General features: G+C 42.1%; 1 protein-coding gene across 1 annotated transcript in view; it reads left to right on the forward strand.

Moving 5' to 3' along the window:
- The first annotated feature begins 2,909 nt into the window (after positions 1–2,909).
- ASPM (assembly factor for spindle microtubules) overlaps positions 2,910–27,979 on the forward strand; it is a 29,516-nt gene continuing 4,446 nt past the window's right edge. The window contains exons 1-25 of the mRNA XM_072128980.1: positions 2,910–3,290; positions 4,773–4,916; positions 6,372–8,091; positions 9,093–9,185; positions 10,015–10,122; positions 10,374–10,520; positions 10,894–11,139; positions 11,411–11,478; positions 12,596–12,737; positions 13,554–13,684; positions 13,874–14,049; positions 14,513–14,658; positions 15,684–15,769; positions 16,245–16,463; positions 16,672–16,876; positions 18,237–18,382; positions 18,513–18,641; positions 18,926–19,120; positions 19,449–23,942; positions 24,599–24,748; positions 25,670–25,836; positions 26,313–26,472; positions 26,740–26,949; positions 27,292–27,441; positions 27,568–27,759. Of these exons, the coding sequence (XP_071985081.1) occupies positions 2,985–3,290; positions 4,773–4,916; positions 6,372–8,091; positions 9,093–9,185; positions 10,015–10,122; positions 10,374–10,520; positions 10,894–11,139; positions 11,411–11,478; positions 12,596–12,737; positions 13,554–13,684; positions 13,874–14,049; positions 14,513–14,658; positions 15,684–15,769; positions 16,245–16,463; positions 16,672–16,876; positions 18,237–18,382; positions 18,513–18,641; positions 18,926–19,120; positions 19,449–23,942; positions 24,599–24,748; positions 25,670–25,836; positions 26,313–26,472; positions 26,740–26,949; positions 27,292–27,441; positions 27,568–27,759 (9,930 nt within the window). The 5' untranslated portion in view covers positions 2,910–2,984. The remainder of the gene's footprint in view (positions 3,291–4,772; positions 4,917–6,371; positions 8,092–9,092; positions 9,186–10,014; positions 10,123–10,373; positions 10,521–10,893; positions 11,140–11,410; positions 11,479–12,595; positions 12,738–13,553; positions 13,685–13,873; positions 14,050–14,512; positions 14,659–15,683; positions 15,770–16,244; positions 16,464–16,671; positions 16,877–18,236; positions 18,383–18,512; positions 18,642–18,925; positions 19,121–19,448; positions 23,943–24,598; positions 24,749–25,669; positions 25,837–26,312; positions 26,473–26,739; positions 26,950–27,291; positions 27,442–27,567; positions 27,760–27,979) is intronic.

The following is a 27,979-nucleotide window of genomic DNA, read 5'->3' on the forward strand; positions in this document are numbered from 1 at the left end:
CTAATACACATGTGTGAGACACAGACTTCAGCTACACAAGTGCCTGACATGTTCTGCTATAACATGGCTGCCTGGAGCTGTTGTATCCCTCCTTTACACACACACAGGCTGCAGGGGGCGCCAGCACCAGGAAACACATGGAGGAGCCATTACACCATTATACCTCACATCATTATACAGGCTGTCAGTCATGTGTATAGGAGCATCTCCTATACACACAGGCTGCAGGGGGCGCCAGCAACAAGGAAGCACATGGAGGAGACATTACACCATTATACATCACACCATTATACAAGCTGTCAGTCATGTGGTATACGAGTATCTCACATACACACAGGCTGCAGGGGGCATGGACGCCATCACCAGGAAGCACATGGAGGAGACATTACACCATTATACATCACACCATTATACAAGCTGTCAGTCATGTGTAAAGGAGTATCTCACATACACACAGGCTGCAGGGGGCATGGCCGCCATCACCAGGAAGCACATGGAGGAGACATTACACCATTATACATCACATCATTATACAGGCAGTCAGTCATGTGTATAGGAGTATCTCATACACACAGGCTGCAGGGGGCATGGCCGCCATCACCAGGAAGCACATGGAGGAGACTTTACACCATTATACATCACACCATTATACAAGCTGTCAGTCATGTGTAAAGGAGTATCTCACATACACACAGGCTGCAGGGGGCATGGCCGCCATCACCAGGAAGCACATGGAGGAGACATTACACCATTATACATCACATCATTATACAGGCAGTCAGTCATGTGTATAGGAGTATCTCATACACACAGGCTGCAGGGGGCATGGCCGCCATCACCAGGAAGCACATAGAGGAGCCATTACACCATTATACCTCACACTATTATACAGGCTGTGAGTCATGTGTATAGGTGTATCTCATACACATAGGCTGAGGGATGGGGGCAGCACCAGGAAGCACATGGAGTAGCCATTAAACCATTACACCTCACACCATTATATAGGCTGTCAGTCAAGCACTGGGGGTGTGGCTGTGCCTCCCACTCATGAATAAGCTGGACAGCTAAATATGATAATGACATCATTGGACATCTCTCGGGTCATTTGCATGCAGCTTTAGTATCTGATTGCTTAAGTTTACAAGGATGTAGAGACAATGAAAGGATAGAGGCAATGCTTTCTAATGGCAGTTTCTGAAAATATATTTTGTTTTGGGGGTTAATTTGCCTGACGGGTTATCGTTAACAATAGCAAACTGTACTCCATGCATGTATCTGACCACATCAAGTCACAGCAGCCTCCATGGACTTCTACTTCTCTCCATCCTACATGGAGGCTGTTGCGATTTCATGTAATCACATACATGGTGTACAGTTTGCTTTTATTAGAAGGACCTGCGATTATATCTTCTCCTCTCTCAGGAAGTCAGAAAAGGTAATTTGCATATCAGAAACACATCTGTAATTAAGGTACAGTGCCGGACTGCCAACTAATTTTAGGTGATGGGGAGGACTTGTAACCCTTTATTAGCAGGCACTGTTAGTCAGGGAGGGCAAAGTGGCTATAGGACCTAAGACCAGTAAGCTCGCATAAGCAGGAGTAAATGGGAGGGGCTAGGTGAGCAGGGCACGCCCCCTCTGATGCCAGATAATAAAAGATAAAAGGTGATTTATGTGTATTTTTAGCTAAAATAAGGGTGCCAGTCAGTTAACGGGGCTCTATAGGAACCTATCAGTGGCTGAATATGTGCAAATGTGGTGATAGGTTCCCATTAAAGAGAACCCACCACCACATATCTACCTATAAATGTAGATCGGGTGGTAGGTACATCTATAGGACAATAGGATAGCCCTTTTAAGGGCTAATTCTAACTTCCCCTGTACCTTTTGCTAACTTTTATTACTGAAATATGTACATTTTCTTAAGTGGCTACTGGGGAGTGGAGAAGCCGGAGCTGAGGTTACACGGCCCCAGTAGCCTCGTTGTTACTCCAACCAAAAATCCTCATCCAAGAATCCTGCTGTCCTCATCCGGCTTCGGGCCTGCTGTTCTGCGCATGCGTATACAGCAGGATTCTCGGATGAGGGCGCGCAGCTATGAGGAGGTGGACTTTTGTTGAAGGAACAAAGAGGCTACTGGGGCGTGGAGTAGCCGCGACGTGTAGCCTCAGCTCTGGCTACTCCAGGCCCCAGTAGCAGCATAAGAAAATTTACATATTTCAGTAATAAAAGTTAGCAAAAGATACAGGGGAAGTTAGGATTAGCCCTTAAAAAGGCTATCCTCACATCCTATAGATGTACCTCCCACCCGATCTACATTTATAGGTAGATATGTGGTGGTAGGTTCCCTTTAACTGTATGCAGGTGGTTGGTTTCATGGAATGGCATTTTGTTATACAAAAGGCACTTCTCTAACACAGAAAACTATTTTATTTGTTTGGCAGCACACAATGTTATTTTGTCACACAGTTGCAGTTTTATTGTACAAAATATTTGTTTGTCAGACAGAATAGCATTTTGTAGTGCATCCTATTTTTATGTTATAAATAATTTGAATTTTACATTTTTCCTTCTGCAGACAAACTGATACTGAAGCGGGTGTGTGGCTGAGCCCTGTTCAGACGAGAGGGGGGATTTGAATGACTTCCCCTCTGACATTATCCATTACCATTGTAGAATGTGCGGCGGCAGTGCTGGGCTATACTGCACGGTCACACACCCCCTGACACTGCTGTAATGCTGCCACTGTTTTGTTTTCCCCGTTGCCATAACGTGACCGCAGACTTGCCGCAGACAACGTTTTAAATAAATCTCTGGCCTCTGATTGGTTCTTAGTTCTGTCTCCGCCCTATCCGCAGTGGTATGTGCTCTGAATGGCTAAAACATATAGTTGCTTTGGGTAACCATTGGATGACATGAAGTAGTAGGCGGAGATAACTTTGACGTTGGACCTATCAGCGGCTTCTGTAGTTTTGAATGTGTGGATGCACGGAATAGTAGGTAGACGAGTACATGGCCGGTGTGATAGCGGCGGGGACACGGAAGACATGCTGAGTATCTCTCCCCCGGCAGCGGCGGGGCACAGGCTGCCTCCGGAGGATGTACCGGTGCTGCTCCTTACACATTTCTGCAGGCCGCCCTTCGTGAGCTTCGGATGTGTCCGCCCCGGCTCGGCCCGCAAAGCGGTTCTTCTCCTGCAGAATCCGTCAGCGGACCCGGCACAAGTGACTGTACATAAGCTGCCGCAGCATCGAGGCTTCGCCGTTACTGAGACTGAGCTCATCGTGCCGGTACGTGGAGAGAGAGGGGACGCCGCACCGGCTGTAGTGTAACCGGGCTCCTGGAGGCCACCGCTGCCTGCACCAGGGCTGCCCGACACGAACCATTGAGGGCTGTCCTCACTGATGGAGCTCCCCCGCTATGGGGTCCCCAGTGTGGACGCCCCCGCTTTGTGGGTGCAACTAGGGTGCTCCTTACAAGTACAGCCCCATGAAATGGAGCAGTATGATATCTTCATTTTTTCATGGCTAGAGTGCTAGAAACATGCATGAAGAGTACAGGCAGACCACCAAACTCTAAGGACCTGTGGAGCACCTGGTCCCGGGCCACGGACAAACACTGAAAAGAAGAAAGTCCAATACTCACCTTCTCTGTTCCCCTGAAATTGTCTTCTCATCTTCACTTTGCTTCTGCATTAATGCACGGCTCTATTGACGGAGAACATGACGCTGTTATCACATCATGTCTGTCAGCAATAGAGTCGTGGATTAACGCAGAAGTGACGATAAGAAGACAAATGCAGGGGAATGGGGAAGGTGAGTATTGGATTTTTTTTTTAACACAGGGGAAATGGGAGGAGAGAGACGGGACATGGGGGGCATGCTACAGGATGTCCTTTGCACTTGCTTGTATGATTATGTATTACTTTAGGGATATAAGCTGTGGTCACTACTATCTGTAATAAATAAATATTCTTAATTTGACTTATTTATTAGCACGTGCTATTTATTTATCTGGTCTGATGTTTTTGATGCTTATTTATACATATTAAGGGGTTATTTATGTGTCCCACCGTACATTTTGTTTTCTTGCTGAATGTACTTTGTTCAGCAGAGTTTGCCGTCTGCTATTCTAGAATCACTTGTGAGGACTTCTGTAACACTGTCGAATTAGTCATTTCTTACCATACTTTTATATTTTTAGTCTTTTATCTTTAGTTTATTATAATAAAGATTATATTGGTATAAATTTGGGTATGTTGTGAAGCTGACACTTTGGCCCCTTCTAGATCATGCTCCTTAGATGAACCAGCATTAAGACATCATCCAGAAATTTTACTTTGTGTTGTGAGATGTCACTGAGCCGGAGAGTTCAGCAATTAAGTCACATTTGTCCTACCTCAGAACATCATCTCTGCTATAATGGACATCAAGCAACAGACTTATGGAAGAGCCAGTTATGATGTGTCTGTCTACAGCACCAATAATACCAGGGAAGGGCCGCATTCCAAAGAGGAGAGAGCTTGACTTCAGTGCTGAGCTCTCCACATCCCTGACCTTATACAACACATTTACATCCCACAGTTGATTTTCTGGATGATGTCATTATACAGGGTCATGAAAGAAATGGGATCTGGAAGGTGTTTAGCTGCTTGACAACTTACTGGTGTAGTAGGGCAACCTGTGCTGACAGGTTCCCTTTAAAGTATTGTTGGAGTCCCCCTATAACGTAGACATTTTTATACATTTCTGTGATTTATTCAATATTTGCAGCCTTATGAAACTCATCCGCTGACCATCACATGGACTCCCTCAGAGGAAGGAGGGATCAGGGAGCTGGTCACGTTTTTGCTGAATGATGTAGTCAAGCACCAGGCTGTGTTGTTGGGACGTGCTGAGCTTCCAGTAAAAAAGAAGGTACGTGTCTAAATATAAACGTGACATGCTCATGATGCTGACTGTCTAAAAAAGTGGACGTTTAAGAAGGCATTTTATGTAGTATATATTTAGAAGTTCTGTGCAGGTCACTGCGAAGGCCAAGGGATTAGCTGCACTAAACACTTTTTCTGCCCTGGTAGACTTTTTTTTTTTTTTTTTTTTTTTTTTTAAATGGTTTGGGCAACACCTTTAATCCTTTGTTCACACTAATGTTACTGATGCATTGATAAATTTAATAGTGACTGATAAGTCTATGGCAACATTTATCATGAGGCAGGCCCTGTTCCGCTGTTCTTTGGCTGTCTTGGTGGCTTTGGCCCTTTTAATAAATTTGTCTGCAGTGTTCTTCTGTTCTGCTGCAGATTACACTAGACTTAAAGGAAATTAACCAGTTAAGAAAACACAAAAAACCTAGAAATAGGAAGTGACCTCACGCAAGAGGGAGGTACGGGGACGTGCATAATTAGCAGCTTGGAGTGCTGGACATCTAATATGTAAATTTATGCAACTATTCTTTACGGTGAAACAGCGAATGGCTCATAAAATCAGTTATGGTTCCTAATATGTAAATATAGTTATGCGGCTACTGGGGCGTGGAGTAGCCGGGCACGAGGCTACGCGGCGCGGCTACTCCACGCCCCAGTAGCCACGTTACTCCTCCAACCCCGTTGTGTGCGGCAAGCCTCGGAGCTGTGGCTGCTCAGCCGCGGGGCTGCGTTCTGCCCATGCGCAGAACGGCAGCATGTCGGACGCAGGCGCGCAGCTACGGGGCTTGTCGGACGAGGGAGCGCAGCTACGAGGCTTGTCGGACCAGGGTGCGCAGCTATGGGGAGTGGCTTTGTTGCATTCTGGCCATCACAGATCCAGGTATAGTGACTTACATGTGTTATCCATGGCTTCCTTCTAAAATAAACTTCTAAAAGGATGCTAATAAGTCAGAAGGGCTCCAGAAGGGGTTACCAAAGCCCCTCCCTGCTGTAGCTTCACTGGCTGTTACAGTGCGCACTACCCCTCCCTCCTCCAATTGTGTGCTGGAACTTCCTCTACTGCATTGGGATTACAGCAGCCAGAGGGTGGACTGTGATTTTATGCCAAGTGATTTGGGTAGTAGAGCTATCTGTCTGAAAAGCAAACAATTCAAAATGTATTTTTCCTCTCACGATTTTTGAGTTTAGCGCCACTGTGTTTGTGTGAGTGATTCTCCGTTAACTTGTATGCAGTTGCTGGGATATTTGGACTCCCATCTATTGTTCTATTGGTCATTTATTTCATATCTTGTGGATGTTTTTATTGGGCAGGAGAATGCTTTTCCTACAAGGTTCTAATATATGTTGCACAGGACAAGTCTAATTGTATATAAATCCTGGAGAGTTTATTGTGAGAACTCTATCTTGTGCTATTCCTCTTTTATTCATTTGTTCCATATCCTTCCAGAGAAGCAGATGGAATACTGTAAGAAAGAAATATTCTCCGTTGGGATCCAAAGCTCCTCAGATGAAGACCAAAGTTTCTACTTGTAGTAAAAATAAAACTTTCAGCTTAACAAGCAAGAGTGGTCATGGCACATTACCAAGGGCAAGAAGTCCTCTTCAGTCCTGTGAGAATCTGTCCACACCAATGACCAGTCCCTCCCCACTCAGAGAGTCCAGAAGAAGTACAGAGAATAGACTTCCAGTCGGCCACATCAGCCCTCTTGCCAGCCAGCTACAAGCATTTACTCCTGGGTCACTTAGGCGCTCCAAAACCTATTCGGTTCTGTGTACTACAGAGTACAGTGAGACCATTGAAGAAGTGACCACTACATCCACTATACAGAGAGATGTGCTTATTGAGGAAGAGTGGACCCTAAGTGAACAGATGGTGAATAAAGTGTCCATGTCCCCAATTAACCCTGTACATAATCAGCAGGGTAACTTTATTTGTACACCAAGTGTAATCCATGAATACTCTGGTTACCCTGCCTTGTCTCCCTCTGAGTTCTGTAAAACTGAGGTTAAAATTAAACATTCCCAGACTTCTCACTCTTTTCAAGAGTATTCACATAAGCACAGCGGAGAAAACCAGACTCCCCCCTCCGTCTTGCAGACACCACAAAGAAACATCTTAAGTCCTGACTCCTTTGTAAATAACAGCTTTGTGGTGTCGGATGAGTACCTGATGACCGCTCCTTCAACTCCAATTCTGTCACCTGATCAGTTTGTGAAGGACAACTTCCTAACACAAGTTGATTCAGAACATTTGGGTGTGTTCTCCTTAAATACACCCCCTTGTACATCTTCTGCTATCAAAGAAGAGGTTAAGATATCACAATTTGCAAGTATAGACCAGAAGTTGACAGACAGAACACCAGAGGATTTTGAACCAGTTGCCTCTAGGTTAACGTTCTGTGTCAAAAAGCCAAAAGGAAGCTATGGTCTCTTAAGAAATGACAGACATTTTTCAAAAGGCTCTGCAAAACCGCCCATCATCACATCCACTGTTACAAAAGTGAAGGCCGGGCATGGTGGCACAAAGCACATTAGATCTCAATCTCCATCGCTCAATGATGCCACTGGTATCCCAAACCCTTTAACACCACCTATAATACCATCCACTGTTACAACAGTAGAAGACGGACATGAAAAGCAGCCTGGACTTCAGTCTCAACGAAATGATGTTCCTGACATGAAGGATCTCACAAAACTTCCTATAATATCAGATACTGATGCCCATCCTAAGGATGATCCAGGGTTCCAGCCTCTCCACTCCTCATCAGAGGTTTCTGTGAAGCCGCCCATAGCATCGGCAACTGTAGTAAAAGTCAAGGCAGTGGATCGTGTTGATATGGGACAGAAACTCGAGCGAAAGGCCCGCAGAAGACTGAAGAATATTGAATCTGATGGGGACGTTCAGCTTCCAGATTTGCCTGTGATACATGTTTCTGACTGTACAGCGAGTGCATCTAGTTCAGTCAGCAGTACTGAATCCTTAGCGAGAGTATCCAAAGCCAAATCCATCTGTGGTCACAAAAGAAGGAGCGAGGAAATGACTAGAGATGATTCTGTGGCCTGCAGTGACTCCCTACAGAATGTTTCTGCCCAATCCAAAAGAGTACACTTCTCCAAAACTTCTCTTTCACAGCAGGGTGGCAAGCAAACGCAACAAACCCGATCAGGTAAATCTGTCTTGTTTAAAGGGGGTTCCTTGTTTATTGCAATTGATGGCTGAGCCTTAGGGTGGCTCCACGTTGGCGTTATTTTTCACATCAGTGACTTTTCACTGAACCCATTTTGCCTTATGGACACATACAGATTGGTCTCGTCTTCCTAGATTTAGTGATTTTGAACTGATGCCTTACTGACCCATTATTTTCAATGGGCTTTTCACTGATCAGTGATCAGTTTAGAACCTGTTCTTTTTGAGTTCACTAAGGGCTGTTCCACAGACTGATCTCTATGTTGGGGATTGAACTCTGTGCATGATATTAATATATGATGGATGGAGTTCTTGTTTCCCCGATATGACTGTGGAGTTCAACCCCCACCTCAGTGGTCCCCAACACGTCCGTGATCACGAACTAATGTGAAACAGCCGTCAGTGAACTCAAAAATAACAGGTTCTAAACTGATCAGTGAAAAGCCCATTGAAAATAATGGGTCAGTAATGCATCAGTGCAAAATCACTGAAGCCAGGAAGACGAGACCAATCTGTATGTGTCCATAAGCCAAAATGGATTTGGTGAAAAATCGCTGATGTGACAGCACCTTTTAGGTTAGGCCATTAATATCAGACGGGTAGGGATCCAATGCTTGGCAATATAAAGTAAATTGGTGGATATCGCAATAACCCACCATTAGCTCTTTAAGAAAAGTGTAGGGACGTGTCCACACAGCACTGCAGATTTGCTCGTCTTCCATGCATACCTTGCTGTGGGGTGGCTACACCTTCACCCACTGTATGCATTGCGATGGCTAATAATCATAAAAAAAATTCTGCATGTAAAATAACGAATACCTTAAAAGTCTTGCATACTTTAAGAAGAGGAGAAAACGATGTGTCTTCACATGCGCACATTTACAGTCATTGGCTTGCAAGGTATAAATGTTTAGAAACATCGGTCTATATAAGTAACTTCTTTTCAAGCAACTAATGCCATTTGTTTTTGCTGTTTTTCAGCCAATTTAGTATCAAAAAGCAATGGAAGAATACAAAAGGTCAAAGCTGAAACTATCAAAATCAAACCGGCTTTGACAAAAGCTAACCAGAAAGGTATGGAAATATAAAAGCGGTTCTATACTAGATGTAGGATAAGGCACTGTTTATTATGTCGTCTATTTTGGGCAGCACATTGGGGCACATTTACTAAGGGTCCGCAGCCGCGAATCCGTCGGGTTTTTCCCGAATATTTCCTCTTTGCGCTGTATTTCACGGAATTCTGGCGCACGCGACAGACATCGGGGGGCGTGGCCACTGGACAACCCAAAGGATTCGGAAAAACCGCAGAATTTAAAAAGCCATTTGTGTCGCAAGATCAAGCACTCACATACACCAGAAAAAAGCAGGTGAACTCCGGCAGACCTCGGCGCAGCAGCGACACCTGGTGAATATCGGCGCCCGGACCTTAGTGAATCCCGGCAGAACCCGAATCAGCGTCGGAGTACCCGCCGCTGGATCGCGACTGGACCGGGTAAGTAAATGTGCCCCACTATGTACTGTCTTCGGGAGATCTGTCAAGTTGGACTGTATACGATTGTAAAACACATTTTATATTTAAAGCGGTTTCACAAAAATGACCATTATTGCATGTATATGCATGATGTGTTATATATGTCTGATGGATGCAAGTCAAACCTCTGGGAGCAGCTTCCCATCTTCCCATCTCTGCAGACAGTCTGTGGTGGTCCAGAATTTACATAAAGGATGTAGATCTGAATTAGTGTTTTCATAACTCCTATAGAAGTGTAAGAAAGCTTTACAAACCGTGTTGACAGAGGAACTCACATCTAAGTTATTTATGGGAAATCCACAGGAAAGAAAAAAATCACGGAAAAACACTTGAAAATTAAAGTAGATCAATTTTACTTTTTGTCTTTGTCAGAAAACACCGGGATACCAGCACCAAAGTCTGCCCTTTCTTTTAAGAGTTCTAACAGAGTTGTTGCAGTTGCACAGTCAAAGCTGACGTTTATGAAGCCACCCAAAACTGGTAAGAGATGTTACAGCATGTAGTTAGGCTTGTCCACCAACTTTGGCTCTGATCATTCTCCCTCCTGGATAATCAATCAGATGTGTTTAGACCTAGGGAGAAGCTTCTCCCCACTGCGCCTGATTTACGTACTAAACGCAATTCAAATACAACGTATGAAAATGGCCTGAACAATGTGGGGGTCTATAGATTGATCATTACTCTGCTGTATAAATATCTGTATTGTTCATAGAGGAATGTTTATCGTTTAGTCATACCCCGCCACCCGATGCCGTTCGCTGCCAAAAATATGTTTTATGATGAACGATGGATGGCAAAACAGGAACGTGGTTTCACTTGGTGGCTGAACTTCATTCTTACACCTGACGAATTTGCTGTGAAAATAGATTTAATGAAAGGTGAGTCAGTAAAGTAAAATCTGTGCGCGTTGGAGTTTTAGCAAAGTTAAATATTCTGTCTGTTCTCTATGTTGAATTTCATAATGCAGGATTGATTATAGGTTTGTGGAGAAAAAAATTAACTCATTCAAATCCCTTAGTTTCAGGGGGTCAATGAGTTGTTGTACTCAATGATTGTAAGCCTTGTGTATAGAAGTATATATAGAGATGGGGGTCAGTCACCCCTCGCCATGAGTCAACATTAGGATAATTTAATATTAAGCCACAAAACTATATTTAGATCTGCTTTAATATACCAGTTCTGACTGTGCCATGTTTCTTAGAACATGATACTATTATTTATGGATGTCTCATTTTGTTATTTCCTTAATAGTTAATGCAGCAGTTTTGATCCTTGGGGCTGAGAACAATCATAAAGTCAGTGTGCCAAAAGCACCGACCAAGGAAGAGGTCTCCCTCAAGGCCTACACAGCCCGATGCAGGTTGAATAAATTGAGGAGATCTGCCTGCCGCCTTTTTACCTCAGAACCTGTGGTGAGAGCAATACGGAGACTAGAAATAGAGATAGAGGCTCGTCGTCTTCTTGTGAGGAAAGACAGACACCTGTGGAAGGACATTGGTACAGTGAAAACTTCTTTATATTATTTGCTCTTTAATACGTAATGAGGCATGTGTGACCCTGTTGTATATTCAGTCACATATATTCAGACTTGGTCGCTTCTGTCTGAGTATACCAGCATTTACCACTATCCACTGACAGAATGGCTGAAATAAGTGTCAAGCACTCTATTGTCTTTCACACATTTATGGCATATTGACTGAATTTATATATGTTCTTCTAAGTAATTTGCATACTGCAAAGGATATTCACTAGTGGATTTATTGTATAGGTGAACGTCAGAAAATCCTGAACTGGCTGCTTTCCTACAATCCTCTGTGGCTTCGTGTTGGGCTTGAGGTAATATCTTCAGCATAAAATATGTTTTATTTGAGATTATACATCTTTTCACAATTCATAGATTTTGACAGCATCTGTGACTACATTTGTTTTGTCCTTCCTGTTGCTCTACAGAGATGTGCAAGGTCACCAGGGATTTTTGCAAAAGAAATAAAAAATGTACTGTATTTTTAGGAGTACAATGCGCACACCAAATCCTTTGATTTTTCTCAGAAATTAAAAGTGCGCCTTATAGTCCAGTGCGCCTTATATATGAACAATATACACAATGGAGATGGAGCTCTTGGCACCATCCACCAACATAGAGGTGCTCTCGTATCGGGCAGGAATGTAGCAGGCGTGGCGCAACCTCTTCACGAAAAAGCACAAATGGTGGTGCTCAGCTGGAGCGTAAAGTCCATAAAATCATCAACGGAAGGAGAGAAGTAAGCGGCACTCACCAACGTATGCGAATATCCTTTATTTAAGTGCAGTGACCAAGCTAGGCCCCGCTCTGTCACTGCACTTTAACACAATAAAGAATCTTCACATACGTTGGTGAGTGCCGTTTACTTCTCTCCTTCCGTTGATGATTATATATGAACTATACTTACAGATAACAGCTGCCTTGATCTGTGCACAGGTCTGCCACCTTCTGGTCATTCATCCTTATAATCCGGTGCGCCTTATATATGAACCTAGATGTTTTAGCAGGCATTTATGGATGGTGCGCCTTGTAGTCCGAAAAATACGGTACCTCTAGTATAGCTTCAATAACCCATTGATTTGCTCATGGTGATTTCCTGGAGGATAAAATTTGAATCTGCCTATGGGTATCTTCTACTTTGTGTTCCTCACTTTTCTATAGCCGAAGATTATGGTGGAAATTAGAAAGGCTGACTTTCCGTCTAGTTGGATTGACGCCCATCAAGCTAAGATTTTGGATGTGCCATAACTTTTTATACTGCCGCACACCCGATGTTACTGTCACTCAAAGAACTTATTCCTTGTATAGAGAGTTCTTCTTACCAGGGACATAGGACTACAAGTTTTTTGGGGGGTTCAAATTCTTTTCAGTAGGTCTTTTTATTCATGTTCTGAGTTTAATGGTTGACTTTTACATTTGTTTGTTTGTCAGACTATATATGGAGAGCTAATCTCTTTGGAAAGTAATAGTGATGTGACCGGCCTAGCTTTGTTCATCTTGAATCGCTTGCTGTGGAATCCAGACATTGCAGCAGAATACAGACACCCTTCAGTTCCACACCTTTATCATGATGGTAAGTTTATTATCATATAAGGTTATCACAGTTTAGTCAGCACAAAATAGATAAAGTCCGGAAAAGTGGGAGAACTAGAAATACTTATAAAAATTGGAGGAGCCACTAACACGGCATACTCCCATATAAGCCAGAAAAGTCCAAAATTGTAAAGTTAGTGCTCTACTCCTTATGGTATTATCAACGATGGGAAACTCTCACCACCTTCTTGTAGATTGAAAATAAAAGATATCCCCGACTCCTTGCATCACCATACGTCCTCCTGTGCTAGGTTCAAGCGCGATCTCTGTCCCGTTACCGTGTCCGTGATACGTTCTTGATCCTATGTCAGGAGGTTGCAAAAGAATAGTGCAGATTGCCAGGTACAAAGGGAAATTGTATTTATTGATGTACTCAATAAGATCAAGAACGTATCACGGACACGGTAACGGGACAGAGATCGCGCTTGAACCTAGCACAGGAGGACGTATGGTGATGCAAGGAGTCGGGGATATCTTTTATTTTCAATCTACAAGAAGGTGGTGAGAGTTTTCCAACGTTGATAATACCATAAGGAGTAGAGCACTAACTTTAGTTTTAGCACAGTTTAGTGCTTAATTGATGGACTGTAGCAGTGGGCAAAATATTGTGAGCGAGCTGGAATCTTCCATGGGCAGGATGGTCCTTTATAGCAGCCCAGCCAGTAGAATTTACAGAGACCATAAGTTCACTTATGGCTAGCAAACTTCAGATATCTCCACTGATTGTCTCCTATAATTTTATTTTCCTTCTGTAATGCCATACTAAGTTTTATGGGCTTTTTCTATGTGTTTTCAGGTCATGAAGAGGCTTTGTCAAAGTTCACCTTGAAGAAGCTCTTGTTGTTGGTTTTCTTTCTTGATCATGCCAAGCAGTCTAGGCTCATCGATCACGATCCCTGCTTATTCTGTAAAGATGCAGAGTTCAAGGTTTGTATTTTTAGGTTTGTGCCATTTATTGATAATAGCCAAAGGATGTATTGGTCAAATTAGTTTTTGGGGTGGTATAAAAAAAAACTGCAATTCTATTAAAGTCCATATATATTTTTCAATTATGGGTCTGGTTTAGACAAAGAATGACCTGATTTTCTCTTTTTTTGTTTTTTTTTCTCTTTGCAGACTAGCAAGGATCTTCTGTTGGCATTCTCACGTGATTTCTTGAGTGGAGAAGGAGATCTATCACGCCATCTTAGCTATTTGGGTTTAACAGTTGGCCATGTCCAAACCCCATTAGACGAATTTGACTTTGCAGTGACAAATCTGGCTGTGGATTTGCAGTGTGGTGTTCGTCTAGTGTGAGTAGTTTGTTGTGTTTTATTTTCTTTTTACCAAGTTTGCCTCACGGCTCCATAGACCTCTATTGTACACGGTTCTGGTGTATGCACTGGGGAACATGGGGCATTTTTTAATGGACCACTGTGAGGGCAAGCAGTGCATCTAACTAACCCCCCTACCTACGTCCACCAACCCAAATGGCCATCATGCACACACATGTTTGTGTGCACTGGGCCTTTTTATGGTTCTGTTAATCTGCAATTTGACTACTATAAAATCCCAATACTAGTTCAATCGAAAAATGAGAAACGTGTCACAAAGTTTTTGCTTTGTAGAGGACACTGGACATTGGAGCGTGTCAGACTTCCTTACTTATGACTATTTTGGCCTAGCAGCAGTTTACAAACAGTTTACAAACTGTTCATTGTGGCAAACCTTTGTGTATATGCACATAGTATTTATACTGCTCTTTTCTGTATTTAGGAGAACAATGGAGCTTCTAACTCAAAACTGGAGTCTATCAAAAAAGCTGAGAGTTCCAGCAATAAGTCGCTTGCAGAAAATGCACAATGTGGAAGTTGCTTTTCAAGTTTTGACAGATAGGGGGGTGCAGATAAAAGATGAACGTGGTAAGTTATGATCTTTTTATAGTAAGAATATAATATAAATGAATGAGGGAAAATATCTGTAAGACCTTAGATTATTTGGTATGTGGGACCCTTTTTAACAGCAGTTTTTTCCTAGATTGATGGGACTGGCTGGCCTGTCCCTATAGAGTTTATTCCAACATATCCATGGTTCTCAAGAACCTGACAGACCCTTGGTTGTCCAAGACAAACTATCAACTTTCCGAACTATTACATTACAATTCCCAGTAGAGGTCTGTTTAGAGAAGGCAGAGGTACTTCTCTGTACTTTCATACATGCTGCTTGTGAGTGGTGCCATTTGGATATCTGACCATATTGCATATTAAGTGTGCATTTAAAAGAGAACCTGTTGTGCAAATTAATCCACCCAAAATAAATTCTTCATTAAAAACTATGATTAAAAGCATTGTCTTAATACCTTTGCATGGCTGCAATGTTTTAAAAAAATCAGTTTTGTAAACTTATATGCAGTTCACCTGATGTGAATCAAATGTCACTTCTTGAGTTCAATGAAGCCATGTATATTCATGAGTTGCTTTCATTGCTCTGCTATCTAGGTCCTGATGACATAATCTAAGGCCCTGTTACATTTGCACAGTCTACCCCATGTATGTATCTGATCATATGAAATCACAGCATCCTCCATGGAGGATGGATAGAAGTGGAGTCCTAAGAGGCATGCTGTGAACATGATATTGCCATGTGATCAGATCTATCCATGGTGTAAACCTTGCTAATGTTATGAGGAAAAACGCTATTCTATTTTGATCTGACACAGTATGGCAGTATATGGGGATTTTGCACATAATCTATTATCTCTGTTGTAGTGGCGGGTGTTTGATCACAATTTGGACAAACTCACTTTGATATAACATATGTATGAGGATGATGATTATTATTATTATTTATTTTTTTAATATATATTTTTAGCTAAATCCTTTTTGGTCCATTCCTTTTGCTAAGCTTGTAAATTCACTGTATGTAAGTTATATGTGTTGTTTTGCAGGTGTTGCCATCGCTTCTAAGGACATTGTAGACAGACATCGTGAGCGTACGCTGGCGTTGTTGTGGCACATTGTATTTACATTTCAGGTATAAATGCTCAAATTTTATTAACATTTGTGAAAACACAGTGGCAAATCCACTTGTAAAGACCTCAATCACAGTTTCCTCAAGAACCGTTCTAGTGTTTCTTAGAACCACTACTATTAGTAAGTTGGGCATGTTGAACACCCTTAAAGGGAATCTGTCATTAAAATGCGGCCTAATAAACCGCTGCCAGTACTGTATGTTGTCAAGCACCTGAACAGTTTCTAGATCTTGCTCATTCCGATAGTCTCTGCTGTGCTTGAAGCTGAGCTCCCCAAATTATAGAAGTTCTTCATTCTTATCCTATTGGTGACAGCTTTTGGGCATAAATCCTCATGACAGGTTCATTTTAATGCAGGTTATTATGATAAAGAGATTATTACCAGATAGAAAACCCTTCCATTAAATATTTGTGACATCATGAAACAATTGTTTTGTGCATAAAATGGAAAACTATATTATGGTATTAATCTTATAGGTGGACGTCTTGCTCAATATTGATCATCTGAAGGAGGAAATCAAGTTTCTAAGGCACAGTTATGGCGTCCAGAAAAAGCTTGCCAACCTTCGGGCTTTGTCTGCTCCAGCAATTTCTAAGAAACGTGACAGCGACCCTTTTACCCCTGACAATTACAGTGAGCAGGTCCTGCTGCTGATGGAATGGGTTAATGCAGTTTGTGCCTTCTATAATACAAAGGTAAGATCTCATATGGTGTCAGATACCCTATACTCCTGTTATAAATGTTACTGTACTAGTATGTTCTACAAATCAAACTGTTACTATGTAAACCATTGGATAAATGTAAATACTGATTTAATATTATGTTATATACTTATAACCTTTGGAAATCAATAAAAAAAATTTTAATTTCCAAAAATAGGACTGATTTATTCTTCTCACACAGGCTGAAAACTTCACGGTATCCTTTTCTGATGGTCGAGTACTCTGCTACCTTATTAATCATTACCATCCAAGTTACGTGCCACTAAATGCAATCTGTCAGCGGACAACTCAGACCACAGAGTGTAGCCAAACTGGAACAATAGGACTCAATTCTTCCTCTGACTCTGACAGTTCTTTGGATACTTGGCCGGGAATGTGTGATCAAGGTGAGCCATGATATCAATAAGACTATTATTGTGTTTGTTAATGAGGAAACTTGGCAACAAATGAGGAATTCCATCACTGTCCTTAAAGGTTCTTCCACCTCCCAATTTTCTCACGGGGTGTTGCCTGCTATCTGTCATGTTTCTAACCATTCTTTTTGCATTTGTTTGTCAATTATTGTGCAAAGGGATGACACCTCTCAGTGCTAGGCAGCGTAAAAAGCAGAAAATGAGTGCTATATTTGCATGGATATATCATCTTCTATTTCTTATCCATGGCCTTCTTCCGTCTTAAAACACATTTTTAAATTAATAATAAGGTAGATCTGATGGTAGGTTGATGCTCCAACCCTAATCCCTAGAGGGGCGTGGAGTAGCCGGCGCCGTGGTGCGGGAGTAAAGGGAGTCAATGTCGCCTACAGTTTTGTCTTCAGTGCCCTTCACCCGGGCGTGGAGTAGCCTTTACTCCCGCTCCACGACCCAGCAGCCTCGGACGCTAATTTGCATAATAACATTAGGTTTTTAACTAATTATACTGATTGAATTGATTAGATCTGTGATGATGGGTTTCATTTATGTGTTCCTGGGGGTGTTACCAGAACCCCTCTGTGTTGTAGATTTACAGGCTGTTAGAGTGCCTGAGACGCTTTTTGGAATTACTGGGACAACCCACAGAATAAAGCAGAGAACACACAAGCTCAATTTAATGTGTTTATTGGTCAGATTTAGGCTTTAGGCACACGACGTGTGCAATTTCCATGCTAAAACATGTTTGAAAATGGTGGGTGATTGCTGCTAAACTCATCGATGTCTGAAATATGTCTGGTCACTCAACAAATCCAAGCAGGAATGGGACTTGCTTTATAGTTTATGACGTGGACAGTCAACACATTCATGATACAGGGAGGCATGGCTAGCTGAACCTTACCTTGGACGTCCTTAAAGGAAAACTAGCATTAAGATGAATAAAAAACAAACTACAGTAAATTTACTTGCCTACTCTTCTCCATCACAATCCCGGGGGGTGCTCTTCTTTAATCTTGACACGCTAGGATCATCTGGAAAAAATACTTCTTTTAATTAGCCGGCTGGAGCGCGGGGACAAGATGTCATAGCTCTCGGCTGCTAATGGCACATACAAATCGGTTGTGTGCATGAAGCCTTATTCCCAGAACCCAGTGCTAGATGGCTGGCAACAGACCAATCAACATTTTAGCCACTTTTTTACTATGCACCTGTGTGTTGTCCTAAAAGATGTGCATGTAGTTAAAATGAGGCTAAATTCATGAAAATTTTTTCATATGCCGTGAACCTGGGTATACATAACTGCAAGGATGGATATTTATCACAACTCTTTCACTAGGTTTGACGTCTTCGTCGGTGTTTGCGGAGTTGCTGGAGAATGAGAAGGCAAACTTCAGTCTAGTGCAGAAAGCTGCTGCTGATCTGGGAGGAATCCCTGCAATGATCCATCACTCTGACATGTCTAATACAATACCAGATGAAAAGGTAAGGAAGGGTTTCAACAGGAATGCCCCCGACTTTTTAAAATCCCAATCTGCCATTATATTAAATTTAATCGTAACTATTTGTAAGGTTTTTTTGTTGACTATTATATATATTTTTTTTCCCCCTTTAGGTTGTGATAATTTATCTCTCATTCCTTTGTGCCCGGCTATTGGACATTCGCAAGGAAGCTCGGGCAGCCAGAGTGATACAGACAGCTTGGAGAAGACACAGACTGTCAGCAGAGGAACAGTTGTTAAAGGTGAGGTTTTCCATGAGATATCTATGCATTTCTTTCAATACCTAAAAAGGCATGTATGCAATGTATGTAATAATTATCCCACAGTAACAATTCTGTGTAACTCATTAGTAGAGCTGCTTTGTGTACTACCACATAGTAGATGTGAGTTGGGATTATCTTAACATCTTTTAAAGTGTTGGCATATTACTTGGATAATGCTGTCACATGACGTAGCCCCCCTACCCCCACACTGATCTTTGGAAGGGTTTAGCCTCTGGTTTAATTTGCCTATTTTCCTCTTTTAGAAGAAACACACGGCTGCTTATGTCATTCAGCGTGCAGTGCGCAAGTTTCTATCAAGACGAAGAATTGAGAGGAGAGTATCGTCTGCCCTTTTAATACAAAAGCATTGGAGAAGATTCTTGGCCTACAAGACGTTGGTGCAACTAAAAACAATCAGAAAAAAAGAGATTGAGACTTGTGCAGCGGTCATTATTCAGGTGTGTAGGAATGATCAACTTTAATTTTATTTTTGTTTTTAAAACCTCAATGTAAAAGAGCAACAAAAAGAGGGTAAACAATTCTTAACCAGATTGAAATAAATTACCTTTCTCACTGATTTCCCTGATTTGACACTGCTTTGGTCCCCCTGTGAAAATGAACTCTTAACCAGTTAATGACCACATCAGTTCTGTATATCAAATCCAAATGGGGTGCAGGGACTGGTGACGGCCCTGTTTAGCATTGGAGTGGGGTGGCAAGTATTGGGGAAGGGTGAATATTACTTATTAATGGCATAACTAACTCCTTTTTCATTCTGCTTTACAGAAACATTGGAGAGGATTTGCTGCTCTGAAATACTACAGATCCTTAAAAGTCTATGTTGTTCTCATGCAAGCAAGAGTCAGATCAAAGATTGCGGTTTCTTCATATAAAAGGACAATGTATGCTGTGAGAACCATTCAAGCTTATGTTCGCTCGTGGTTAATAGCTATAAAGCAGCGCAACCGCTATCTCCAACTAAAATCTGCAGCCGCTGTTATCCAGTCGTCTTATAGGAGATGGAAAGGTGACAAGATTATAAGGGAACGTGCAGCTGCGATGGTGCTTCAGAAAACCTACAGGAGATGGCAGGAGCGCAAGCTGCAAGCCAGGACTAATGCAGCCATTACAATACAGTCACAGTATCGCATGCTTAAGGCAAGGCGTAGATACTTGAGCTTGCGGTCAGCTGCAGTACAGCTACAATCCCAGTTTAAAATGAGGCAGCAAAGAAAGAATTATCATGTCTTGAAGGAAACCGTGATCTTCATACAAAGATTGATTCGTGGTAATAACTTGATGATTCAAGAGAGAGAATTCTTCGTCAGGAAAAGGGCATCCTGTATTAAAATACAGTCTGCTGTTAGAGGATACCTGGTGAGAAAGCAGATAGCAGCGTGGAATAATGCTGCAACAACGCTACAAGCTTGGTACAAAATGTATAGGGAAAGAAAGAAGTATTTAATCATTTACAGAGCTGCTGTCATCATACAGAGGAGATTTCGGGCACACACGGATTATATTCGTCATAGGACAACTTTCCTGGTAATGAAAGAGTCTGCGGTTCGATTGCAAGCAACCTACCGTGGGTACATGCAACGTAAAAGTCTGAGACTACAACGCACTGCGGCAATTACCATCCAGGCCAACTTCCGATGTTATATAGCAAGGAGGAAATATCTGAAGATGAGATGGTCTGCAATGACTATTCAAAGTTGGTACCGAGATCACAAAGAAAGGAAACAAGGAATGGAACATTTTATAAAAGCTAAAAGGGCAATTACTGTGATACAATCTGCATGGCGCGGCCTTCAAGTAAGGAGAGACCTTTACAAGCAGAATACCGCTGCAGTTATTCTTCAGTCTGCTGTCAGAAGGCTTCTCGCTCAAAAAAGGTTTGAAGAAATAAAGAAGTCTGCATTAATTCTCCAGTGGCGCTACCGGGCTGTAGTGACTGGTAGGAACCAAAGGCGTGACTACCTTCATAAGCGTTTGCTGGTGTGCAGGATACAAGCTATATGGAGGGGTAGAGAAATTAGGAGGGAGCTTTTGAGATTGCACACAGCAGCCAGTGTAATCCAGTCCTATTACAGAATGCATGTCTGCCAGACACAGTATAAGACAATAAAGCAGTCTGCTCAGCTCATTCAGAGTCACTACAGAGCTTATGCTTTACAAAAGTGTCAACGATCCCGTTATCTAAAAATAAAAGTTGCTGCAACAGTCCTTCAGGCTGCATATAGGGGGTGGAAGGCCAGGAAGAATATCTCGGATCTTCATAAAGCAGGCAGCACTATTCAGGCCTGTTACCGTTGTTACAGAGTCAGAAAACAATACCTTAAATTAAAGAAGAGCACAACCACAATACAGCGGTGGTACCGCACTACCATAGCTGCTCGGGTGCAGAGAGCAGAATATGTTCATCTCAAGAGAAGTGTTATAAAAATCCAGTCTCTGTACAGAGGAGCGATGACAAGACGAAAGCTCCTTCAGATGCACCAGTCTGCAACACGGATCCAGTCTGTTGTCCGAATGCACAAGCAGAGAGCGGAATATCAGAAAATGAGGCGGGCGGCTATTGTGATCCAGCAACAATACAGATCTGTGCTAAAACGCAGGATGGTGCAGGGTCAATACATTAACCTTAAAAAAGCTGCATGCACTATTCAAGCCACATGGAGAGGGAGAAACCTCAGGAAGCAGATTGGTCGCATGCACGCTGCTGCAACTGTGATACAGTCACAATATAGAATGTTTAAGCAGCGAAGTTGCTTTAACAAGTTAAAAAAAGTTACCATAGCAGTTCAGCGGCGCTATCGTGCTTGTCAGGAGAGAAATGGACATAAGCAGCTGTACTGTGATATGAGACGTGCCACTCTGTGCATCCAATCCTCTTTCCGGACAATGAAGCAGCGACGTGAATTCAAGGCAAAGTGCAGAGCTGCCCGGGTCATTCAGAGGTATTTCAAGTCCTTTATAGAAAGACGCCGGTTTCTAACATTGCGAAGTGTGGCCCTTATTGTTCAGAAAAGATATAAATTAAAAAGACTCCGGGACCATCAAAGACAAGAGTTCATCAAATTAAGAAAGGCCGTCCTTGTTTTACAAGCTGCATATAGGGGACACCGAGCTAGAAAAGAGCTGCGAAGCATACACTCTGCTGCCACAGTCATCCAATCAGTGTTCAGAATGCATAAGGTACGTGATCAGTATCAGAATCTAAAATGTGCAACAATCCTCATACAGCGCTCTTACAGGTCATATAGATCAGCTGTATGTGAAAGAGAGACTTTCTTAAAGTTGCGTAAAGCAGCCATAACAATTCAGTGTGCTTACCGGGGTGCAAAGGTGAGGCAGGAACTAATTAAAATGCACCAAGCTGCTTCTAAAATCCAAGCCACGTACCGAATGTATATATGCAAAAATAATTATAAAAAATTTCACTGGGCCATCTGTGTGATGCAGGAAAGATATCGAGCAAAGAAGATGAGAGACTTTGAAGTTTTGCGCTACTCTTTTATTAAGGAGGCTTCCATCTGCATCCAAGCTGCTTATAGAGGCTGGAGGGTTAGAAAAGAGCTAAGAAACCAAAATAGAGCAGCCATACTCATCCAAAGACAATTTAGAACATACATTGAACATAAGCAATACCTCACATTAAAGAAAGCCGCTATTCGCATTCAGAGACTGTATAGGTCGGCTGTTGTAAGCCACCAGGATTATTGCCGCTATCAAACAATGCGAAAAGCTGCATCTCTCATTCAGGCTTCATACAGAGGATATAAAGTAAGGAAAGATCTGGATTTGAAGCACAAAATGGCAACCAGGATACAAGCCTGCTTCAGGATGCATCGAGCCATAGTGTTGTATAGAAGACAGCGTGAGGCCGTCTGTAAGATTCAGATGTGGTATCGCTCAGTAGTCAAATATAGACTGATACGAAGTAGATTTCTACGATTATATAGATCTGCTATCATTATTCAGGCAGGGTTTAGGGGAATGAGGGTACGCAGACAAATCAGTACCATGAATAAAGCAGCTGCTGTAATTCAATCCAGTTATCACATGCACGTCCATCGTACATACTACAAAAACCTTATTAAAGCCACCATAACAATACAGCAGCGATACAGAGAAAGGAAGGCAAGGGACAGAGATTTGTGTATGTACCAAACAACCAGAAAATCTGCTATTTTACTACAAGCTGCCTTTAGAGGAGCACAAGTAAGAAGACGCCTAAAAAGATTGCACTGTGCAGCCACGAGCATCCAAAAGTGTTTTAAAGGCAATCTACAAAGAACAAAGTATGTAAGACTGAGGTCTGCAGCAATTTGTCTCCAGAGAAGATACCGGGCACTGGTGCTTGCCAGGGCTGTGCGCACAGACTATCTCCGACTGCAGAGGGCCGCCGCTTGCATCCAATCCTCATGGAGATCACATAAAGCCAAGGAAAGACTCAAGGCGGAAAACAGAGCGGCAACGGTGATCCAAGCATCTTATCGTATGTACAAACAGAGAAAATCCTATATGGCCTTGCAAGAGGCGGCAAGAAAAATACAGCTACGTTTTAGAGCAAATTTGTACAGAAATGAGGCAGTCAAGCAGTTTATCACGCTAAAGAAAGCCGCCACATGCATACAGTCTGCTTTCCGCGCTATGAAAAAGAGACGCGAATGGAGGCGTGTGGCAGCTGCACTTGTGATCCAGGCAACATGGAAGATGCATCAGAAGAGGAAAGCCTTCTCACGGATCAAGTCTGCAGCAATGCTTCTCCAAGCAGCCATCCGAGCCTATCTGGTTAGGAAAAGGATAAAGGACATGGAAGTATCGGCTTGCTGCATCCAAAATTGGTTTAGGAGTTGTCGCCAAACTCGTTTGCAGAGAGCCGAGTATCTATCAATGAGACAATCTGCTATAGTAATCCAGGCTGCTTTCCGAGGGTTGCTGGCACGCAGGATTGTGCGCCAAGAGAAAGCCGCAAGAAAACTACAGGCTTATCTACGGATGGTTGTGATTCGGAGAAGGTTTTTAATGCTCAGAAAATCGGCTGTAAAGTTGCAGTCCATATACAGGATGCAGAGAATGAAGACCCTGTATAATAAGCAGAGGGACGCGGCAGTCCTCCTTCAGCAGCGGTACAGATCTCTTATTATTATGAGACGGCAGAGAATGGCGTACCTGGATGTACGGAGACACGTCATCAGTCTGCAGTCAGCAATAAGGAGATATTGTGCTCAAAGGAAGTTCATAAAGGCTCAGTGTGCTGCAGTAATAATTCAGGTGTGTATTTATGGTTATACTATATTTGAAATAATTGGTAATGCATAAATCAGAAATCCAAGGTATTCCTTTAGAAAATTGTCCAGTGCGGTTGCTTTAGTTATGTCTTAATTTCTGTACAATAATCCCCAGATTCTGACTATCAAAGCATGTTGTTATTAGCGGAATCTGAGATGCTCCTATTCTCCCATTATCTGTGACATATATAAATGTTACTTAATGTGTAAATAAAACTTGGGGCATCAAAAGGGTTTTGCCTGGAGGTTAAAAAACATGGCTGATTTCTTCCAAAAACAGCGCCAAACCTGACCCTGGTTTGTGCTGATATTGCAACTTTGGTCCTTTTAATCTCTAAGCAGCTGAGTAGCAATTTGGAAGAAAGCAGCCATATTTTTCAACCTCCAGACAAACCCTTTCACTAATGAATTTTTTCAGTAGTTTTCACCATTCAAAGCTGCAGACAGTGTTAAGTATGGGCCGAGTGGATCCATCTAACATAACCTTTGTGATTATTTGCAGCAGGACTTTTTTTGTAGATTTAATAGAGACTTATTTGTTGGACCTGTCATGTATAACATGTCATGGTGTTGAATAATGTATCTTGTTTTAGCTTCTTAAGAGAAAAAAAGGTTTTAATCTCCATTTTGTTGTAATAGGCCCAATGGCGCAGATATGCGCAGAGAAGGATCTTCATGCAGTATAAACTGGCAGCCATAGTCATACAAGAAAGATATCGGGCACGCCGTCTCCAGATGCTCCATCGTCATTATTACTGCAATGTCAGAGCAGCTACTCTCGTCTTACAGGTATTTTTTAACTATATCTTTTAAAAGGATTTGCCCGTGAACGAAAGTTCTCAAATTTTAATCCCGTAGTGAGGTTTACACTATAAAGATTAAATGTACTCAGTTATATTGCTCCTATAACTTGGTGATGGTCAGAGTGTGGGTGGGTAGGCAGACAGAAGACACTTCCAGATTCCTCTGTGCTATGAGATGCAGTGCGCTGACAATGTGCTTAGATTATCAGGCTACAGGGTTTATCTACACTTTCATTTAGCCTCTGAACGGTCTACTTGTATCTGCCACATAGAAAAAGAGAGATATGGAAAGCCCTGTGTAGCAGAATTAGTATTATTATTATGCCCTCCCCTGGGAGATTATCTTGTTTGTAGAGCAGCTGCTACTGTGTCCTCCGCACGCTGCTAGAAGCACAGTATAACCAAAAAGTGTCCCTCCTGCAATGTAAGTTAATCTACAGGGAATTGTCTGACCAAGATTTATGGTCGGATCCAGGGACAACCAAATTGTAAGCACCTGGACTGGGACTTATATCTGTTATTAAGAAAAATACAGCATTTCATAGAATGTTATTATTTTTTTTTTTATCCGGAGTTCATTTAAGAAACTTGTCTTCATGCGAATAATCCCTTAAGAAAATTTAGTTTTTAGTTGACATCAGGGCGTGGATGCACATATTGCAGCTTGTGTATTGTAATTACAATTTTAGATTTGATTTAGATTTATGAATCTCTGGCATTGAATGAACCACTAACATGCAGACTGCATTCTGATAAACCGCCTCTTGAGTGGGACTTTATTCACCTCATATACTTTTTTTTTTTCCCCTAATGATTATGTTGCGCATAATCTTCCAAATGATTATTTAAGAAATATATCTATGTTTTAATGATTAAAACACTACTGCCATTATTTTTCCAAATTTAGGCTGCCTTCAGAGGATCACAAACCAGGACATTATTAAGGAGAGATAAAGCTGCTTGCGTGATCCAGCGATTTTACCGATCCTACACTATTCATAGAAACTTCATTACTCTGATCAGGACTGTTAAGAGCCTTCAAAGATGCGTTCGAGCCAAGCAGGAAAGGGCAAGGTAAGCGGGTACTACACATTTGTAAGCATCATACCCTACTTTGAGGTACTGTATATACTCGAGTATAAGCAGAGTTTTTCAGCACAAAAGATGTGCTGAAAAACCCTAACGCGGCTTATACTCAAGTGTATTAAAAAAAAGTGTACTCCCCTTCCAATGGTGGCGCACACACTACAATGTCAGCGGGGGCATCAGGAGCTGCAGGCTGTATACTGGGAGGGGTGGTCAGGGGCTGCGGGCTGTATACGGCTGTATACTGGGTGGTGGGCAGGGGCTGTGGGCTGTATACTGGGAGGCAGGGCCTTATCTCCCCGAATGGACTCCAAAAGATCCTATTGACCGTAATTGGATCCATTGTAATTGCTAAGGGGATTTCTTAACTGAATCAGAAATGAGGGGCATCTAATGTAGCCTGTGGTGCAGATGATCACATAGCGTTTTAGTTTTTAATAGTCTATTTCTCTCTGTGGTGTCAGATTTCTAAAGATTCGAAAAGCTGCTGTGTGCATTCAGAGAAGGCGGCGAGAGACTCTAACTTCAAGGAATATCCGCAAAGAGTTTCTACAGAAAAAAGCAGCCGTGCAAATACTTCAGTCTGCATACAGAGGACATGTTGTTAGGGCAGAGATTCACAAGGTAGGTTTCCGCACACATATATATGATTTAAGCCTTAATATAATAAGGGTCACTTGCTCACAGCATTATTGTGACCCATTTTTTTTGCATTTAGTATTCTGCCAAAACAAAAAATGGTTCCAAAACCTGCATCCTTACTGGGGTTGTTTGGGGGATTCTATAGATTTTTTTTTTAACCTTTAAACAGGACATATTTACCATTTGTAACCTGCTGAGAACCATAAACTCAAGGTTGACTTCATTTTTATTTTTGCTCTTTGTCTCTAGAAGCGGCATGCGGCTGGCATCATACAAGCAGCATTCAGGGGCTTCTGGCATCGGCAGCAGTTTCTCAGGATGAAAGCTGCAGCAGTAACTGTACAGAGACATTTTAGGGCTTTGCAACAAAGAAGATGTGAACAACTTCATTACCTGCAACTGAAGAATTCTGTCATCAGATTGCAAGCCTGTGCCCGAGGCTGGCTGGTCAGAAAGCAGGTAACTACTGCAGACACACAATTTATACTATTCATGTCCTTGTGAGATTTGTCTTATGGATGGGTGATTTGTTGTCCATGCTCAATTTTAGGATAAGGTCCTCTTGGTGACTTCTAATAATAAACTGAGATCAACTAAGGTGCAGCTCATATCTGCACTAATATTTCCATCATTCCCTTCCATAATAAAAATCCATAAACTCTTTTGAGGATTGTTCTAACAATTTACTTTACTATTCTCACACGGTTCACTTGTTTGCTATTTGTTCCCAATAGTATAGCATTGGCTTTTTAAAAAAAGAAAAAAATAATCTGCATTGATACCTTATTACACATCTTCTAGGTTGCGCGTCTAAAGCGAGAGAGGCAACTTCTGCGGTTCAGTTCAGCTGTTCATCTCCATCTCTGTGCCATGAAAATTCAGAGGTTTTTCCGAAATCGTCTGATTCTTAGAAAAGCACAGGAACAAGTTACCTATGTCATTTACATACAGGTATGTAGCTTATGTGGACAGTGAGTTATGAATGTCAAGTAATTCTTATAGTTTGCAGATGAGGTGTGTGTGTGTTGAATTACAAGTGGATGTTGTAGATTTAATGGCTCCTGGTTGCTTCTGCAGAGGTGGTATCGCTCAAGAGTACAGCAAAGAAACTTCCACATCACACGGAATAAGATAATCACTGTACAGCATGTTGTACGAGCATGGCTACAGCGACGTCATGAAGCTGCCATTAAAATACAGAGAAATTTCAGGGTTTTCCTTCAACATCGAAAACTTAATAAAGTCAGAAATGGGATAGTAAAATTCCAGGTACTTATAACATCTTCATCATATCATTCTCTTGATTTGTACATAAACTTGTATATCAGTGGGTCTCGTCCCCTTTGGGGGGTCAAGCGACAATTTCACAGGGGTTGGTGAAGACCATCGTAAATATGTATGTAGGGACCTAGACTGCTCACCTATACATCTTGGCCTGCTTCATGACCATTCTTCCCATAATTAATCAAGATGCAAGTACATTTAATGA

This window comes from Engystomops pustulosus, chromosome 10 (genome assembly GCF_040894005.1).
Source record: "Engystomops pustulosus chromosome 10, aEngPut4.maternal, whole genome shotgun sequence".
Taxonomy (NCBI): Eukaryota; Metazoa; Chordata; class Amphibia; order Anura; family Leptodactylidae; genus Engystomops; species Engystomops pustulosus.